The sequence below is a fragment of the Mirounga angustirostris genome, unplaced genomic scaffold, assembly GCF_029215605.1.
Source record: "Mirounga angustirostris isolate CCGP_5_RB_7025 unplaced genomic scaffold, mMirAng1.0.hap1 SCAF_13, whole genome shotgun sequence".
Classification (NCBI taxonomy): domain Eukaryota; kingdom Metazoa; phylum Chordata; class Mammalia; order Carnivora; family Phocidae; genus Mirounga; species Mirounga angustirostris.
The window spans coordinates 60,508,963-60,529,213 of NW_026991721.1; the positions used below are offsets into that span (position 1 = coordinate 60,508,963).

The 20,251-nt window shown below is 46.9% G+C and overlaps 1 protein-coding gene and 1 long non-coding RNA gene across 7 annotated transcripts in view; one reads left to right on the forward strand and one right to left on the reverse strand.

The window, feature by feature from the left end:
* Positions 1-20,251, forward strand: part of LOC123857404 (liprin-beta-2) — a 176,925-nt gene that overhangs the window by 73,639 nt on the left and 83,035 nt on the right. For all 5 annotated transcript variants that reach the window (XM_045894209.3, XM_045894210.3, XM_045894212.3 and 2 more), the window contains exon 3: positions 7,254-7,456. In XM_045894209.3, the coding sequence (XP_045750165.2) occupies positions 7,254-7,456 (203 nt within the window). The remainder of the gene's footprint in view (positions 1-7,253; positions 7,457-20,251) is intronic.
* Positions 13,020-20,129, reverse strand: LOC135362382 (uncharacterized). Of its 2 annotated transcripts, none has more exons than XR_010407002.1 (3): positions 19,993-20,129; positions 15,750-15,947; positions 13,020-13,287 (listed from the first exon to the last, which is right to left on the reverse strand). It is a non-coding gene; the product is annotated as an uncharacterized LOC135362382 (long non-coding RNA). The 2 variants fall into 2 exon arrangements; XR_010407001.1 differs by having other exon boundaries at positions 19,853-20,129.

Here is a 20,251-nt window from a genome sequence, read left to right on the forward strand (position 1 = left end):
GACCTGAGATGAAGGCAGTCGCTTAACCAACTGAGCCACCCAGGCGCCCTGTGGTGAAGTCTTAGAAAACATTATTTTTAAGTTGTTTTAAATACAGCACTTTTAAAATTCACATATGATACTATCATAAGATATTTCATCTCATGCCCAAGAACCCCCATCTAAATGATTAGATATCATTTAGAACAATTTTAATTCCAGTATAGTTAATAGTGTTATATTAGTTTCAAGTGTACAATATAGTGATTCAACACTTCCATACATTACCTGGTGCTTATCATAAGTACTCTTAATCCCCATCACCTGTTTTACCCATACCCCCACCCCCACCCCCCCACCCCCTGGTAACCACTGGTTTGTTCTCTGTAGCTAGGAGTCTATTTTTTTTGGTTTGTCTCTTCTTTTCTTTCTTAAATTCCACATATGAGAGATATTATTTGGTATTGGTCTTTCTCTGAATGACTTATTTTACTTAGCATTATACTCTTTAGATACATCTGTGTTGTTGCAAATGGCAAGATTTCATTTTTTATGGCTGAGTAATATTCCATTTTATATCATGTTTTCCTTATTCAGTCATCTGTTGATGGACACTTGGGCTGCTTCCATAATTTGGTTATTGCAAATAATTCTGCAAAAAACATAAGGATGCTTTTCTTTTTTTGAATTAGTGTTTTCAGTCTTTGGATAAATACCCAGTAGTGGAATTACTGGTTCATATGGTAATTCTATTTTTAATTTTTGAAGAGCCTCCATACTGTTTTCCATAGCGGCTGCACCAGTTCGCAATCCCACCAACAGTGCACAAGGGTTCCTTTCTCTCCACGTCCTTGCCAATACTTGTTGGTTCTTGTGTTTTTCATTTTAGCCATTTTGGCCAGTGTGAGGTGTCATCTCATTGTGGGTTTGGTTTACATTTCCCTGATGAGTGTTGTTGAACATCTTTTCCTGTGACTGTTGGCCATCTGGATGTCTTTGGAGAAATGTCTGTTGATGTCTTCTGCCCATTTTTTAATTGGATTATTTGGGATTTTTGGTGCTAAGTTGTTCTTTATATATGTGGATACTAACCCTTTATCAGGTAGGTCATTTGCAAATATCTTCTTCCATTCAGTAGGTTGTCTTTTAGTTTTGTTGAAGCTTTTTATTTTGATGTAGTCCCAGTCGTTTATTTTTGCCTTTGTTTCCCTTGCCTCAGAAGACATATCTAGAAAACTGTTGCTATGGCCAATGTCAAAGAGATTACTGCCTGTGTTCTCTAGGATTTTTATGGTTTCAGGTCTCACATTTAGGTCCTTAATCCATTTTGAGTTTATTTTTGTGTATGGTGTAAGATCCAGTTTCATTCTTCTACATGTAGCTGTCCAGTTTTCCCAGCACCATTTGTTGAAGAGACTGTCTTTTTCCCATTGTATATTCTTGTCTCCTTTGTCAAAGACTAATTGGCCGTATAATCATGGGTTTATTTCTGGGCTCTCTATTCTGTCCTATTGGTCTATGTGTCTGTTTTAGTGTCAGTACCATCCTGTTTTGATTACTACAGCTTTGTAGTATAACTTGGAAATCTGGGATTGTGATGCTTCCAGTTTTGTTCTTTTTCAAGATCACTTTGGCTATTCGAGGTCTTTTGTGGTTCCATACAAATTTTAGGATTATTTTAGTTTTGTGAAAAATGCTGTTGGTATTTTGATAGGGATTACATTAAATCTGTAGATCACTGAGATGATCATACGGTTTTCATCCTTTCTCTTATTGATGTGATGTGTCATGTTGATTAATTTGTGAACATTGAGCCACCCTTGCCTCCTAGGAATAAATCCCACTTGATTGTGGTGAATGATTTTTTAAATATATTGTTGGATTTGGTTTCCTAATATTTTTTTGAGGATTTTTGCATCTGTGTTCATCAGAGATATTGGCCTATAGTTCTCTTTTTTTGTAGTGTCTTTATCTGGTTTTGGTATCAGGGTAATGCTGACCTCATAGAATGAATTTGGAAGCTTTCCTTCCTCTTCTATTTTTTTGGAATAGTTTGAGAAGACTAGGTATTAACTCTTCTTTAAGTGTTTGGTAGATTTTACCTGTGAAACCATCTGGTCCTGGACTTTTGTTTGTTGGGAGTTTTGTTTTGTTGTTCTTGGGAGTTTTTTTGATTACTGATTCAATTTCATTGCTGGTGATCAGTCTGTTCAAATTTTCTATTTATTCCTGATTCAATTTTTGGAGGTTATATGCTCCTAGGAATTTATCCATTTCTTCTAGGTTTTCCAGTTTGTTGGCATATTTTTCATAATACGCTCTTTGTATTTCTGTGTGTCGGTTACTCATCTCCCCTCTTTCATTTCTGATTTTGTTTGAGTCCCTTCTCTCTCTCTCTCTCTCTCTCTTTCTTCCTCTTTGATGACTCTGGCTAAAGGTTTATTAATATTAATTGATCATTTCAAAGAACCAGTTCCTGGTTTTATTGATCTGTTCTATTGTTTTTTTAGTTTCTGTTTTGTTTATTTCTGCTCTAATCTTATTATTTCCTACCTCCTACTCGGTTTGGGTTTTGTTTGTTCTTTTTCTGACTCCTTTAGGTATAAGAATGGGTTGTTTGAGACTTTTCTTGCTTCTTGAGGTAGGCCTGTATTGCTATAAATGTCCCTCTTAGAACAGCTTTTGCTGTATTCCAAAGATTTTGGACTATTGTATTTTCATTTTCATTTGTCTCCATGTCTTTTAAATTTCCTCTTTGACCCATTCATTGTTTAGTAGCATGTTATTTAACCTTCATTTATTTGTGTTCTTCTCAGACTTTTTCTTGTGGTCGATTTCTAGTTTCATAGTATTATGGTTGGAAAAGATGCATGGTATGACTTCAGTGCTTTTAAATTTGTTGAGACTTGTTTTGTGACCTAATATGTGATCTATTCTGGAATATGTTCCATATGCACTTGAAAAGAATGTGTATCCTGCTGTTTTTTTTTTTTTTTTAAAGATTTTACTTATTTATTTGAGAGAGAGAATGAGAGAGAGAGAGAGCACATGAGAGGGGGGAGGGTCAGAGGGAGAAGCAGACTCCTCGCTGAGCAGGGAGCCCGATGTGGGACTCGATCCCGGGACTCCAGGATCATGACCTGAGCCGAAGGCAGTCGCTCAACCAACTGAGCCACCCAGGCGCCCATATCCTACTGTTTTAAGATGGAATGTCCTGAATATATCTGTTAGCTCCATCTGGTCCAGTATGTCATTCAAAGCCACTGTTCCCTTATTGATTTTCTGCTTGGATGATTTATCCATTGATGTAAGTGGGGTGTTAAAATCCCCTTCTCTTACTATATTACTCTCAATTACTCCCTTTATGTTTGTTATTAGCTGCTTTATGTATTTAGGTGCTCCCAGGTTGAGTGCATAAATACTTACAACTATTATATCTTCTTGTTGGATTGTTCCCTTTCTGATTATATAGTATCCTTCTTTTTCTCTTGTTACAGTCTTTGTTTTAAAGTCTATTTTCTCCGATATAAGTATTGCTACCTAAGCTTTCTTTTCACTTCCATTTGCACAATAAATGCTTTTGTATCCCTTCACTTTCAATCTGCATGTGTCTGTAGGTCTGAAATGAGTCTGTTGTAGGCAGCATATAGATGGGTCTTGTTTTTTATCCATTCTGTCACCCTGTGTCTTTTGTTTGGAGTGTTTAGTCCATTTTGCATTTAAAGTAATTATTGTTAGGTATGTACTTATTGCCATTTTGTTACTTGTTTTGTGGTTGTTTTTATAGTTCTTCTCTGTTCCTTTATTTTCTTGCTCTTTTCTCACAATTTGCTGCCTTTCTTTACTAATATACTTGGATTCCTTCTCTTTATTTTTTGCATATCTTTTACCAGTTTTTGATTTGTGGTTAACATCATACACATAGAGCAGCCTGTATTAAGTTGATGGTCACTTAAGTTTGAACCCATTAAAAGGTCATTTTTGAAAAGTTTATCTTCCACATATGTGACTGTATGACATACATACTTTGTATAAGTGAAGATAGGACTGTCTGTTACTGCAGCGAAACAGCCTAAAAGATGAGTAGCTTGAAACAGCATAGTTCATTTCTTGTTCGTATTCTAAGTTCCCCCTAGATCTGCTGGGAGCTCTGGTCCCTGTCATCATCACTCTTGGACATGGGCTGATTCAGTCCACCATTACCAGAGGCCAGAGCAGGTAGAAGAGATATGGGGACTTATGTATTGGTTCTTAAAGACTTTTTGATATTTATTGGCCAAAGGAAGGCATGTGGCCTTAAGTAACTTTAAGGGGCAAATGTGTAATCCCACTATGAGCTCAAGTAGAGGACAAGCAAAGCATATATAAATAACCCTAATTATTACCACATACTTACTTAACTTGCCTTTGGAAGTAATCATTAAAAGGCTTTCAGTACGACTGCCTTTGGCTCAGGTCATGATCCTGGAGTTCCTGGATCGAGTCCCACATCGGGCTCCCTGCTCAGCAGGGAGTCTGCTTCTCCCTCTGACCCTCCTCCCGCTCGTGCTCTCTGTCTCTCATTCTTTCTCTCGCAAATAAATAAATCTTAAAAAAAAAAAAATTTAAAAGGCTTTCAATAAAATCCTATGCTTCCATTTTATGTGGTCTTATTTCTTCTAATAATTACTACTTCTGTATTAAGCTTTAGTCTTTGCACCCTTAAAATAAAGATTCCCAAGAGACCTCCCTAAACATCAAAATGTAGTATTGATTGTGGCGATTTGCTAGTGCAATGGTTTCAACTTGGGCTGCACATTAAAATCATCTGGGGAGCTTTTTATTCTTCCAGGTCACACCTCAGGCCAATTAGAACCTGTGATGTGGGGCCCAGGCATCTACAGTTTGTAAAACTCAATGTGCAAATAAAATTGAAACCCTTTCTGCTATCTTCCCCAAAGAGTGCTTTGTTGTTCAAAATAAAGTGGTAGGGTGCCCCCAGAGAGAAACTTTATTAGGGTTTGAGTATAAGGTGAATTGCTTTTTTCTGAGAAGTAATTTGGGGCGTAACACCTTGTATCTTTTATATTTTGTGTTATATGTTATGTTATCTTCTTTTATCTTGCTCTGTTATCCTCAAGTATGAGGGCATATATTTTCTTCTTTGTTAGTGTATCTGGTAGTTCTGTTTTGATTCGTTTCCCTCTGTGGTTGTAATTTTTCCATAGGAGCTAATCATCTGAAGGGAATGTGTGGAGTATGGAATTGAATATTCTGGGCGATTTTTGCCTTTGCTAATGCTGGGCCCTAGGAGTTTCACCATTCTGGACCATTTTGTGAGCGTGTGTGTTGACGTAAATTACAAAAAAAAGGGGGGGGTTGGGCGCCTGGGTGGCTCAGTCGTTAAGCGGCTGCCTTCGGCTCAGGTCATGATCCCAGGGTCCTGGGATCGAGTCCTGCATCGGGCTCCCTGCTCCACGGGAAGCCTGCTTCTCCCTCTCCCACTCCCCCTGCTTGTGCTCCCTCTCTCGCTGTGTCTCTCTCTCTGTTAAAAAATAAATAAAATCTTTAAAAAAAAGGGGGGGGGGTTAAATATTTTGTGTATACATAAATCACATACAAAAATAGGCACAGATACACATGTGTACACACACCCACCTCGAACAGTAGGGAAGCATCCCAAGGCTTTAGAGCAGGGAGGGGCCCAGAGAAAGGAAGAGACTTGTCCAGCACCACAGAGTGACATAAAGTTAATGAAAATCTCAGTCTTCCCACCTCCCCCTGGCCTGACTGGCCTGACTTATCCTCCATGTATGAAGGTGTACGTGTTGGAGCATGTCTAGGATGGTCAGGGATTACTCGGCATTTGCTTGGAGACGCAGGGTGGGGTGGGGGGGGCGTCTTGCCCTATTTTAGTCTATTTTCTTCCCTGAAGTCGGCTGTGGCCCTTCCCAGTCAACTCTCCATTGGATTTGCAGGGCCCAGAAACTGCTGAGCACACACTGGAGTGTGGGTAATCGGCACTTTCCCAGATCCCCAGAGCCATAGACTTGTTTGTGGATTGTAACCCACAATTCCCTCTATCCTGTGCTTTCAGAAAGCAAACCAGCAATCAAATAGTAATTGTTTCCTTCTGTGTGGATTTTTCCTTGTGAAGACTGCCGTGGCAACTAGGAAGCTGGCTCTTAGAAGGGTGGAGGGACCTAGATTTAGACGTCAGACCTTGCGTGTAACTGGGGATGCAGTGGCCCTATTGCCCACATTTTCCAGCAGAGCCCTGATTCCTATTGGCCTTATAAACAATCCAAGTGCCCTAGAAATTCCACCGCCGACACCATATTTTCTGAAGTGTGTTTTATTGCTGAAAGAAGCACAGAAATCCTTTGTCAGACTGTGTCACCCCGGTTTTTGGTCTGAAAAATAGACCACTGTGGTTATGCAAAGAAGACTTTTTGTTTGTTTGCTTAAACGGTGAGGTTCAGAAAGGCAAAAACAATCTTGTTTGGGACGCTTGAAATTAGAAAGAGCTGACCCAGTCCAGGCTGTCTCCCTCTTAGCTGTTCCTCCGAGCACGCGTGCAGATAGTCATATGCCCCTTCAGCATGGGGGGGTGGGGAATGGGAGGGGCCGGGAGGCCAGGGACCCTGGCCTCAGAGCTTCGCAGCCCATGACGGGGTGAGGAGATGTGGATTACACAGTAACTCATACGGCTGTAAAGTGTGAGTCCATAAGGGGATGTAGAGATCCCCTCAAGTAGGAAGATCCAGACAGATTCCAGTCCACTGGAAACGCTCACCAGGGCTGGTACTGTGTCACTCTGATGCAGTCGGGGCCAGCCCGGAGTCGGGAACCACTGTGGGAGGAGAGGAGAGGGACGCACATACAGGGAGGGGGGCCTTTTTAGTGCCATCCGCTCGGACGGCCCTACCGCGTTAACTTAAAGTTAGGAATCTAAAGGCGGGAGGATGGCAGCTCGTTGTTTTAGCTAGCGTGTTTTGGGGGCAGGGTCAGGGCAGGCTGTGTTCTCCCAGTTGTCTAGGGGTGTGAGCTTCTGTACATCAGTCTCCCTGGGCAACTCGTCCACCTCGGTCCCGTCTCTTCCTGGCAGGCCCAGTCCAGGATTAAAGATGGTTTCTGCCGAGTTTGCTGTGTGAATGGTTCTGCTGAGGCAGAAGTGGTTTTCGAGGCTTCCTATCCATCTCCGTCCCCTATCTCCTCTCTCTTTGCTCTTTGCCAGTTCCTTGCCCGTGGCGTCCACCCTTCTTACCAAGGTTCCCACCTCTCTCTCGTTCCAGGCACTAAAACAGGTGCCGATATCCATGATGGGAGCTGTGAGCCTGCGCTGGCCTCCCTGGCCTCCCACACGAACCCCTTTCCAGTGCTCCATCTCATTGAGGACTTGAGATTGGCCCTGGAGATGCTGGAGCAGCCTCAGGAGAGAGCAGCCCTCCTGAGCCAGATCCCGGGCCCCACAGCTGCCTACATAAAGGAGAGCTTGGTGAGTGGGCCCGTGGCCTGTTCGGGAAGCCACTGGGGGACATAACCACATAACCACGGGGCGTACGGAATGCCACACTGCCTGGGACTATTTCCTCATCTGTGCACCTTCCAGCCTCTTCTTGCTTCCCATCCGGCTTTGGCCAGCCCCCACTGGGTGGTCCTTTCCAGCAGGAGGGGGGAGCCCCAGGCCAGCAGCTGAAGCCGCACGGTCAGACTGCCTGTGGGCTCCAGTCACGCTCTCTGAGACTGGGGGACATCCAGGGCCAGAGGAGAGTTCTTCCCTGCGGGAGTACAAGTACAACTTCCAAATTATGATCCCCAGGTGGGGTCTCTATCCTCAGCTGTCCCCCCTGCTCCTTGTCTCTTACAACAGCTGGTCCCCTCACCCAGCCCTTCACTGCCGCCCCTGCCCTTCAGATCTCCTTGCCCTGGTACACTTTGTCCCTAGAGTGGGATGCAGTGTGCCTGACCCCCCTCCTGCTCTCTCTAAATCAAGGCTGCACATCTGCTAGTCTCTGAGGGAGGCAGATGAGTAACCAGAGCTGTAAATACATGGCTTTGGTGACCTGTCTCCTTTCCTGAGGAGACCATCTGCTCAACTTTAAGAGCCTGGTGATATTCGGGGATGGGGGAAGGTGAAGAACTTGCCCCGCTGAGGACGTGTCTAAGATGCAACCATTCCAGGGCAGGAGGGAGGAAGCTGGGAAGCTTGAGGGAGCGTGGGATTGCCTGAGCTGAGTTTGAGGATGAAAGCCAAAATGCAGTCTTCTAAAGCTAGAGTCCTGCAGACTGATTCCAAACGGGAAAGTACACACCGAGGTGGGAAGGCAGGACTGGGCCCACTAAACTGGGAGGTAGAGGTTGATGTTGGAAACCAAGGAGATTGAGACATCCTCGCCCAGAGGCCAAGTCATTTGCGATAAGACAGGTTACATGCCAGCTGTCCTAGATGACTTTCTGTTCAGGAGTCCTCCGTCAGTACAGTCTTCTACCCACGCCTCCCTGAACACCAAAGAGTTCTTCATTATGTTCATGTGGTACTCAATATTTTCAGTATGCAGGCTGCCTGCCTGGTGTTCTGTAACATCCCTACACCCATGCGGTAGGGACAGTAGTGGCCTCCCAAAGACGTCTGTGTGCTAATCTCCAGATCCTGTGAATGTTACCGTACATGTGTGGCCAAGGGGAAGGTAGCAGAGGGAATTAGGGTTGCTAATCAGCAGAGTTTAAATAGGAAGATCAAGCGGCGTGGGTTGTCCAGGCAGGCCCTGGCGTCCTTACAAGTGGAAGGAGACAGTGGAAGCGTTGGTGTGGGAGCGGTGTGAATCAGCCTTTCCAGATGGAAGCAAGTCAGGAGCCCAGGGGAGGGTGCTAGCAAGGTGGCCCTCCCCTAGAGCCTCCAGCCGGCGAGACCCACTGGGGACTTCTGACCTCCAGCGCTGTGAGAGCGTGTGCTTGCCTTGTTGGAAGCCACAAGGTTTGCAGGCATTTGTGAAGGCAGCAACAGGGGATACAGCTGGATGTTGCCTGGGGAAGCGGGGGAAGCCCTCGGGATGGGTCTCTAGAGGGCATGTTGCCATCTAGGTTTGAGAATCGCCTCGTGTCACCTCCAAGTGAAGACTGTCCTTGGTGGTCTCTCGGACTTGTGCCACGACCAGACGGAAAGCCGCATCTGCTCCTCCACCCCCCTTTTCCAACCTGTGGTCGGGTTTCGTAGGGGGGCTTTCGGAGTTTCCTTCTGTCTCCCGTCCCAGGCCAGAAGGGTCTCTGCTTCCCTGGAGTTCCGTCAGGAATTCTGGCTCTTCCCATACTTCCAGCTCTGGGCTGTGCCTGGCCTCTCTCCAGTCCCTCTGACCATCTTCTGCCCACCTGTGCAGACAGCTGAGCTTTCCAAGGTCCACTTTCCCCCAGTGTGTTCACCCATACCCACCCCTCCGTTCCTGCTCGCCCGATTGACTCCGGCTGCAGTGTTTAAAGGGAACTTGATGACGCCTCAAGAGAATTACTGGTCCTTAGCCCCTCCATCTGAAACCCTGGGTCCAGATGCATTTTGGAACCCAGAACTTACTAAACTTCAGAAGGGCAAGACCATGCATCTATACCATAGAATATATTCTATCTCTAGCAGATATGGAGCAGGAACGCATTGACCTTTCTTCGGCAAAACGTATGAATATCCACATGAAGTGGGATAAAAAAAGGCTATAAATATTCTCCTGTTAGCTCAGGTCCAGTTAGGCTGCCAAATAAGTTTGGCACCAACATTATTTCTAAAAACAAAACAAAACAAAACCTTTTGGTCTTCAGAGCTTTGGGGGTTTCAGAATGGCAGGTAAGGGAAGGTGAGTTTACATGTGGAATGTTTGTGTGTAGAAAACAAAAACTTGAAACCAAATGTTGGATATCGGATGTCACTGCTCCCACTATCCATCGGCCAGAATTCTCCTAAAGTCACTTGTTGACTCTCTCTGTCCTTGGGCTGGCCTGTCACCATGTGCCAGGGGCCCGTTGGAAACTTCCAGACAGAGCCTCTTCCACTATTCCCTGAATCCTGCCATCAGGCTGCAGAGCAGTTTAGCCTCTGGTTTTAAATGTCCCCTCTCAGCTTGCTCGGGACCTTTACCATCATAACCAAGAGATTCACTGAAGCAGCTTCCCCAGCAAAAGCCCAGTCTGCCCAGAGTACGGAAAACAGCTCATGGTTTTATCCCTCACTGCATAGTTTACAATGATTACGTACTTCTACCTTGTATGGACATGCCTGAATTTATGTGACCATTTCTCTAATACTGACATTTAGGTTCTTTTTAATCTTTCACCAATATATAGCTTTGCTGCAGAGAGTGTCCAGGAATATTTGTCTTTCTCTGTAGATATTTCCATAAGGTAGAGTCCTAAAGGTGGAATTAAATAGAGTTAACAGACAAAATACAGGATACTCCGTTAAACTAGAATTTTAGATAAGCGATGGATAAATCTTAGTAAGTATGTCCCATGCAGTTTGCTAAATCTGGCAACTCTAATCCAAGGGTATTAATATCTTTAAGCCTTTGACACATTTTTTCCAAACCACTTTTCAGGAAGATTTTACTCATTTATATTTTCACTGGCAGGGTTTGAGGTACATCCTGATCAACAACAATCACTAAGATTAAAAAAAAAAAAAAAAGGCTTTATTAATTTCTTAGGGGAAAAAATGTGTTTTTACCACTTTTGCATTTCTTTGCCTAGTGGAAGGCTAAACACTTTTTTTTTTTTTTTTTTTAGTATTCTTCTATATGGTCTCTAAAGTTTTGAACTCTACCCTATCTGGAAAAAAAAATTCATTTCCATTCATTCATATTTATATAGGCAGTATTGTCCTAATATATGTAAATTATAAAACAAAGCCCCAAATGGAGATTTTTTTTTAAGGGTCAGGTTAAAAAAGTAGCACTAATCTTTTCTTCCCACACACCCCAGAGATCACCGTGGGTGTCCCTACCGCACCCTGTTCATATTCTATGCTCTTCTTTCCTCTTCCTGTTAGGATTTTAGTGCTTTTCTTCTATATTGACCTTTTTTGTCGTTGTTGTTGTTGTTTGGGGGTTTTTTTTGTTTTTTTTTTATTATGTTAATCCCCATACATTACATCATTAGTTTTAGATGAAGTGTTCCATGATTCATTGTTTGTGCATAACACCCAGTGCTCCATGTAGAATGTGCCCTCCTCAATACCCACCACCAGGCTAACCCATCCTCCCACCCCCCTCCCCTCTAGAATCCTCAGTTTGTTTTTCAGAGTCCATTGTCTCTCATGGTTGTCTACCCCTCCGATCTCCCCCGCTTCATTCTTCCCCTCCCGCTACCTTCTTCTTCTTTTTTTTTTTTTTTCTTAACATATATTGCGTTATTTGTTTCAGAGGTACAGATCTGAGATTCAACAGTCTTGCACAATTCACAGCGCTTACCAGAGCACATACCCTCCCCAGTGTCTATCACCCAGTCACCCCATCCCTCCCACCCCACCCTCTATATTGACCTTTTTAAAGCCCTTTGCTTTATTTGTGGCATTTTCCTCACTTTGTTTTTTAAATGCTGTTTGTGGTGCTTTTTGAGACAAAACTTTACAAGGATTGTAATTAACTATCTTTCCTGTTCGGGTTTCTTGTTTTCCTTTTATCCCTAGAAGGGCCTTTCTTAACCTCAAGTCAAATACTATTCACCTGTATCTTCTCTAGTAAGTTTATGGTTTGATTTATATCTTAGGGCTAACCTGCAATATTTCTTAGTGTGTGATGTGAAATACGGACCTAACTTCTATAACTTACTAAAAAAGGATTCTTAAATATTTTTTGATCCAAAGGCAGTCAACATGGTTGTTGGTTTTTCAAGATGTGTTGCAGAAAACTGCTTATATTAAGATTTGTAGATGTATTGAGGTTCTTTAGGGTGGTTGGGGGGAATGCGTGCCTTTGGAAAGAGTTTCCTGAACTTTGTGTTGCATTCAGAGTCTATTAGAGTAATTATGGCCATCAGTTACCTATGAATGGTGTACTTTGAGGGTGGGTCAAAAGTTCATATAAACATTCCAGGATACCAAGACAGGATGTGAAGTTTTGATTCTGGACAGAGACAGCCTGTCTATGTATTGGATCTTGCAAGCCTAAAGTCCTTTTATATTCTGGGGGCATACACATTCCATAGTAGGTCGTACCCATATGGAAATAGAGTCCGAAGTAGTGAACAAATCCACCAGTACTTTTTAATTGCTTTTAGATTGGTACTTATAGAAGACTTTGCCATTTAAATTACAGTCTGTGGACCAGCAACCTTGTCATCCCCTGGTAGTTTGCTTGCTGCTTGGTGTCTTTATAAAAGGGCAGAATATGCACCGCCCCCCCCCACCCTTTTACCCACTGAACCATCTCCCAATGATTCATATTCACATTAAAAGCTTGAGACACACTGCTTTAAACCACAGAGACTCAGTTAAATTATTTTTTTAAAAAGTACATGTGGCTTAGAATAGGAACTAATAAGACAGCTTGAAGGATCGGGCAGGCAGTGTTTATGCCTCTGTGTGCCTTGTGTGTTTGTGCTGTTCTCCTCTTTAGTCAGCTGGCTTTGCCGTATCCCCACGTTACTGCTTGGTCATCTGTTGGCCCGGTGTGGTCCAGCACAGCCTCGTGACCTCTCTATCAGTTGGTGGTTCTTTCTCCGGAGAAGTGGCATAGACAGTAAGGAGGTTTATATGTCACTTACAAGATACCCAGAAGATGGGCGGTCCCAGGGTCAAATCAGTGGCTCTGGGGCGCCTGGGTGGCTCAGTCGTTAAGCGTCTGCCTTCGGCTCAGGTCATGATCCCAGGGTCCTGGGATCGAGTCCCCACATCGGGCTCCCTGGTCGGCGGGAAGCCTGCTTCTCCCTCTCCCACTCCCCCTACTTGTGTTCCTGCTCTCGCTATCTCTCTCTCTGTCAAATAAATAAATAAAATCTTTAAAAAAAAAAAAAAAAATCAGTGGCTCTGGATGACCACAAGGGCTCTGGCTCTTCCCATCTTTCTGCCCCATCTCCCTTAGGGGGTTGGTGTTTCCTCAGAGGTATCGCTTAATGCTGCAAGATGGCGACTGCAGCTCCAGGCAGCATGTCCAGAGGTGGGACAGGTCTTGTCTTGTCTTGTCTCTTCTCTTCTCTCCTTTTCTCTTCTTTTCTTTTTTCTTTCTTTTCTTTTTCTCTTTTCTTTTCTTTTTTTTGTAATTAAGAAGGGAAATCTTTTTCTCTGAAGCCCTGTAGCAGACTTCCCATATGCTCCCAAGGTCCAGTTTTGTTCACATGTGCATACCCTAGCTGCAAGGGAGGCCGGGAAACAAGTATTGGCACTCTGTCTGGAAGGAACCATGATGGGAGGGAGGGGGCATGAATGGCTCTTAGAAAGACCACCCAGAGCAACTGCCACATGGCCTTTAGACTTGATTTTAGTCTTCTTGTTGACAAATTCTTTTCATGTTTTCTCTCTTGCATTTATTCCCTGTGTGTGTGTGTGTGTGTGTGTGTGTGTGTGAGAGAGAGAGAGAGAGAGAGAGAGAGAGACTCAAATTCCTGAAGGAGAGAATCTAACTGGCCTCCTCCTAATTTTTGAGTCAAGTCCTCCAGGCCTACAAAGAGATGTTAGGTGCAAAAGAAATGGAAATTAAAGACCCTCCATTTACACACAGCTGTGGATTAGCTGCCTCTGGGCGTGGTGAGAGGATCGTGTGGTAGAAGACACTGTCTTCTGTGCTGTGGACCCTCAGACTCCCATGTCGGCATCTGGGGTACACAAGGAGAACAGGTGCTGTGGAGGCAGAGGTGGGTGTGGGGGAATGGGTGGTGGCTCGAATAGGAACAAACAGCAGGTGAGTCTGGGCTCTGCCTTTGTCTTGGGTGGAGAAGGAGCTCCTGGTCTTAGTGTACCCCAGGCAGCTGTGTCTCTCTACAGTGGGGCTGGCTCTCCCTCTGCCGGGAGCTGGCAGGCTGGATGGAGAACGGTAGGCAGCAGTGAAGACTCTGCCTGGGGACGGTTAGAAACAGGCCAGACTCCTAAAGATCCAGTGCAGCAGACCTGCCCAGGATTCAGTGGTGCTGTGTGGTGAGTGAGTTTCCAGAGATTTGGGGCCTAAAACAGGGTCTTTCCTTCCTTGGCAGGCAGTAGAATGAGGAAAAGTGGGCTCTGGGCCCAGAAAGTATGTGTTGGGCTCTCTAACCTGAGGACCCCCTCTGGGGCTTCAGTGAGGAAAGGAACCAAGTGCCCAGATTCCCTTGTCCTGGAAGTGGTATCTGTGTCTGAATGCTGGGCCTATCTCCAGGAAGCTGGTAGAGTAGCTGGGAGCTTCTGATAAGGCCCTTCTGTAGGGAGACTGTCCTGGGGTCCAGGGTGAGCCAGGGCCTGACCGGCAGAGAAGCTTCCGTGGGGCTGTCCTCTCTGAGCTCAGGGGAGGAAAGGGTCGTCCTTCACACTGGGTAGACCAGGCCCAGCTCAGGGGAGGAAAGGGTCGTCCTTCACACTGGGTAGACCAGGCCCAGCTCAGGGTCAGTACTAGAGAGGACGAAGCTGAGGCCCTGGCTGCAGGGCTGAGGCCTCTCTGCTGTGATGGACACGGAGCTAAGCTCCACCAGGGGTGGCCTCCTTCACTTCCCTGCAGCCGCCACCTCAACCTGTGGTGGAGTGCGGATGATGCCCTCAGGGAGAGCATGGCCATTTCTGGTCAAGAGCCCCTCAATCCCACCAGGTGGTCCTGAAGGCCAGAATGGCTGGAGGCGCCCTGGCCCCGCCATACAGCACAAGCAAGGGGGCGCTGGGGCTGCTATGGCCACATCCCGGAATCCGGCTGGACCTTGAGTAGGGCTTTTCCAGGGCCTGGAAGGGGGTGTCACCATTCCTCTATGCCTGCTTGCCTTGGCTGAATGGAGGCTGGTTAGGAACCAGGGCTGAGCTGGGGGTAGAGCCCATAGGAAGGACTAGTCTTCCAGCTCCCAGTGGGCTCCGCAGGATTGGGGACAGCCAGCTAGCCCAGGGTGGTGACTCAGGTCGCTGGGTGATGCCCAAGAGTTATCAGAACCAGCAGCATCTCCAGATGGAGCAGCTCGGGGGCTTCTGTAACCGTTCAGTACAGATGCCTCCTCTCATCCTAAAAATGCTAGGTCTAGCCTGCTGTTTCATGGCTTTGGATGTGGGTCAGGGGAATCCTGCATAAAGACCTGAGGCTCCAGGGGCTCAAGATGAAGTCCAAGGAAAGGCAGGCCAAGCCAGCAGCAGCAGAGTGAGGACAAGTGCAGAGGTGGGCAGGGAACCTGCAGCGGGACCGTACACCAGGCCCCTGTCTGCAGGCAGGGTTCCCGGAGCGCCTCAGCCTCCCAGCGGGAGCCCTGACCTTCCTCCACAAGGGTGCAGGTGCCCTGGCCAGTGTGCTTGGGCAGCACCGAACCAGGGTGAGGCAGCGTGGGAGGTAGGGATGAGTTAAGAGACCGGTGGCCTGCCACTCGCATGTGACCTTGGATGAACCTCTTCCCTCCTCTGTCTCCCTACTGGAAGTGACCGGTTTGACAATCTGCCTGCAAGATCTGGCCAGGCATTCTAGTCCTGGCGTTGTGGTCGGCACCAGCCATGGCCTTCCCCCAGCCAAGGTGTTTTGGTTTCCAAAATGGAGACAGGTTAGGGACCCTCTCTGGTTACGGCTGCCCCACGATCTGGGCTTGGCAGAGGCTGACCTCTCAGGAGCAGTGAAATGGGATGGCGGGGAAGCGAGGCCCTCTGTAGCCTCTGTGCTCACCTCTGACAGCCTGCTGTAGCTTCAGGAGCCCTTGGTTCCTTCTTCACTAGTCTTTCACGAAACAAAGTGGCCCGGGCCCAGGAGGGCCACCCGCTCATTGCTCCACTACCTTGTCCCAGATGGCTGCTTCCTCAGCTCCCAGCTCCTCCAACAGAGCCCCCTGCCGGTCCTGCCGGGTTCAGCTTGCAATCTTTCATTCTGGCCAAAGAAGCAAATCTGTTTACCATATTGAAAAGCCGGAGGAGTTACAAGAAAAGGTAGGGAGAAAAAGCTGTTCTATGAGTTATGAGCTGTGAGCTTGTTTCCTCTGCCATGTGATTTATCTCTGTATCTTTATTCTCCACCCAGGGCCTGGAACAAAAGATGGATCAGAATATATGCATGTTGGACATACTCATTTTAAAAAGTTACAGGGGTTTTATAGGGAAGCTTTTTCCTCTGGATCTTTTTTTTTTTTTTAATAGATTTTATTTATTTGTGTGTGTGAGAGAGAGAGCACATGCAGGGGAAGAAGCAGCCTCCCCACTGAGCAAGGAGCCCGATGTAGGACTCAATCCCAGGACCCTGGGATCATGACTTGAGCCGAAGGCAGATGCTTAACCGACTAAGCCACCCAAACATCCCTTCCTCTGGATTTTGAGAGAAGGGAAACTTGGTGCTTACATTTCAAGGTAAAAAAAAAAAAAAAAATAGAGCTTATGTGAGCCAATTTGCCTTTCCCAGTGAGAACTGAAAGTCATAGGTATAGGCACACACACACCCCCACCCCCGCCGTGTGCTTCGCTCCCAAGGGACTCCTTCCCTGAGCAGGGCTGGTGTGCTAGTCTAGTTTTTTGTTCCTTGCAGTACTGGATGCAGCTGCTAGGTGGCAGTCAGGGATAAATGCTAGAAAGTCTAAATCCCAAGGAAGAAGGTACAGGCTTTATGTAAGAAAAATAGCTTTGTTTCAATTAGATGACCTAAGCTCCTCATTAATGAAGCTGCTGGACAGCATACCTGTCTCAGTTGCAAGAGTTCTTTCCCATCCTTGGAACCCACTGGACAAAGGGCAAGCCTGAAGAGGCCTCTACTGTTTGTGCTAGGGAAGAGGAAATGGGAGGGCTGAGGGCTGCTCCTAGGAGCAGAGACCTGCCCTTCCATTGTCAAGGCAGAGAAGACCTCTCCAAACCCCTTCGTTCCAGTGCCTTTTGCTGGGGTGCTATTTGGATGGCTCCTTCCATTCCAAGAGGCATTTCCTGCCCTAGACGAAACCTGCACCTTGGATCTTTTTAATACATTTTTCCTGGCATAGCATCTCATAGTGGGGACCCTGCAGCTACTGTAAACTTAGCAGCTTTCACTTTCCTAGAGTTTTGCTGCCACCCCCCAACCCCCCCAGTAAACTGTACCCACCTCCTAAATTCTAGAGGTCTGGCTCCTTTCAGACCTGACTTGAGGAAACTTTCAGTCCCTGAGAACCAATGTTTATAAATGACCAAGAATGTGCAAACACTGATAAAAGAGCAAATAAACCCTTCCCCACTAAGTGTCCTACTTCAGGCCCAGGGGACGTGGTAGCTGATGTTGCCAGGTTAGCATAACTTGGGGTCTGAGCATGTAGACACCCACCCACCCTGCACCCACCAGGAACCTTCTGCCCTTTCAGGCACCACTGGTAGGTAGGGAGGGAGGGGGGCTCCGGAGGATTCGTACTTCCAGGCAAACTTGCTCAATACCCTGTGCTTTAAGAAACTTCTGAAAGTGGTTTCCTAACCTCTGACCATTCAAATATGGTCCTGAGATCCTCAATTATGAGCATCACCTGGGAGCTTGTTAGCAATGCACAGTGTCAGGTCCCATTCTCAACCTTCTGGGTCAGAATCTGCATTTTTATGAGAATACCCTCCAGCCCAGGTGATTAATTCAAAACAGGGGAATATAGCCCTAGCCAGGGGTCAGCAACCTATGGCCTGCATTTGGCTCACTGTCTATTTCTTATGCCCCATGAGCTAAGGATGATTTTTATGTTTTTCAGTGATTGAGACATGATGAGCATATTTTATGTGAAAATGGTCTGAAATCCTAATTTCAGTGTCCACAAATATTAGGTGTTAACATAGCCACACTCTTTAGTTCATGTGTTAGCTGTGGCTGCTTATGGCAGAGTTGAGTATAACCAAGACCATATGGGCCGGCCCTTTCTGGGAAGAGTCAGCCGCTCCTTGTCCCAACTACTTGTGGTGGGTTCAGGTGTTTGTGCCCCATGGGGACTTGGGCTGCAGTGGTCAGGATGCTGTTTTACAAGCAGGACTTGCTTACCAGCCCAAAGGAGCAGTGTCCTTGGGCTGAGCCTCCCCCCGGCTCCGCCCCACCTCCCCAGTGGCAGGCCCACCGTGCAGCACACCTGTTGAAGGACACAAACCTGTATCTGGCACTCCACGGCCATCCTGACACCTGTCACCAGAGCCCAAGGCTCAGGGCTGAGCTAGCGGTCAGAATGGCACGTGACCCATGAGACCCCTTCTCAGTCCACATTCTGCCCGATTAGATGCTGCTGACTCCTGGCGGGGAAAGTAGAACCTTAGGAAGCCATCCTCAGTCCTTCTCACACGTGTGTGGGCGTCCAGCCATGGAGGTGACTCTCCTGGGGTTCCCTGCTAAGCCCTGGGATGAGGAAGGGGGCAAGCTACCTGAGTTTCCCTGTCCAAACCTGACTACTCTGCGCTCAGCTGTGTTTTTAGGCCCCAGACGCTCAGTCGCTCAGTGTAGTGCTCTTTGCCCTCAGCTGGCTACCTCATGTTCCAGACGGTGATGAGTTGAGTGTGGTTGCTGGGGAGTGACTTGCTTTTGGGAAGGCCCCAGGGCTTTCAGGGTCACCGTAATAACCCCTATTTGTGTACCCCCTGTGGTTCCTGAGAATGCTCTTCAGCAGTGGGTCTGAGGCGGTATACTAGATTGGAGGACCATCCCCCACTCTCCTTCAAGGGAAGGTTAAACCTTTCAGAATAACTGCATAGGCCAGAAAAAACCCAGGCTTCTAATCCTTTGGGAGTCACGGATCATTTTGATAATCTGGAAACTTTGTTTTCAGAGAAATAGTGATTTATAGATCCAAATAGTACTTTGTATGTATGTATTTTATGAACCTATTCAGGGGCTTATCTCATCCCCCCAAAGCCTGCCTGCCTGTGGACCACTGTGAGGTGCCCCGGGCCGGGATGGCCTTCTGAGTGAGGTGGTGGTGCAGCCATGGGTTTGCCTTGGGAGCGGGATGACGGGGCCATGCCCAGGGCCCACCTGCCACCTGGGGGTCAGTGAGTGAAAGGTGCGTATGGCTCCCGTGTCCTGGGTCACTCCGCCCACCAGCCACACACATGCCCTGCTCCTAGGTCTTTTGGAGTGTTAACTCTGAATTTTTGAGTTGAATTATAAAATAACACTTATTTCTTTTTCTTTTTTTAACGACTGAGGTAGGAATTGCGACTTGAGGGTACCATAAAAATATGTCAAGAATTTAGCTGTAACTTGTCTGGATTCCTCCCTCCTCTCCTTTCCCCTTCTCCTCCCTCCCTCCTCACATTTGTCACATGTGAACTCCATCTTTTCCTCTCAGTGGGAGCATTGTTCCCTGGGGAAACCCACCTTCAAGACTCCTGCTCTCCGAGTAGAATTTTAGGCTGATCTTGCCAGTCTTACCACATGAGCCTCACTCTTTCACTCAAAGAATGTTTAAGTTGCTACTGTGTGTCAAGAACTATTGGCAGGCATGGAGGTCAGGGCTCAGACACATGTTCTTCAGTCTGGCGCAGTGCACAGACCTGTCAACGGTCCACGGTGGTTCAGTACAACAAGACAGGTGGTGAAGGGGAGAGGGGCATGGCCGCTGAGGAGGGGCGGCCACTGGAGCCAACCCCGCGGGCAGGTGGGGGCTAGCAAGGTTGAGACAGGCCACCACATTGCTGCTTTGTCCTTTCTTTCCTCCTCACCCCAGAACCTACCGAAGAGCACCAAGCTGCGACCAAGGGGAGCAGGGTCTGGGACTGTGCCCCGTCTCTCCCCATCCAGCCCCCAAACCCACTCTGCCTCTTCTTCCCTAGGGCCCCAGAAACACCTTTACCACATACCATGTGATGATTCTTTATTTGCTCGGGGCAGGAAGTCGGTTTCATTTGCTTTGGACGCTGGGCAAATATTTGTTGACCAAGTGAATTCTTCCTTCTGCTTTCCCAGACGTTCAGACAGAAAAAAAACAAAGCTTACCTACCCCTGCAACCGTAGAGAGCTGTTTCCCCAACACGTTCCATGCTAGTTCTGGTCAGGGAACTTCGACCGGGGAGGGCCCAGGCCTTGATTGAACTGGGCCAGAGGCGAGAAGGGCCCAGAGCTCAGGCGCGATGGCAGAGCCTGCTTTTCCTTTCTAGCCTCTGAGCTGGGTGTGTCTCCAGGAATTTACTCCTGCCCTCGTGCCCGCCGCTGGCCAAGCTCTCGCCCTGCTGCTCTGATCCCTGCGGACCGGGCCAGCC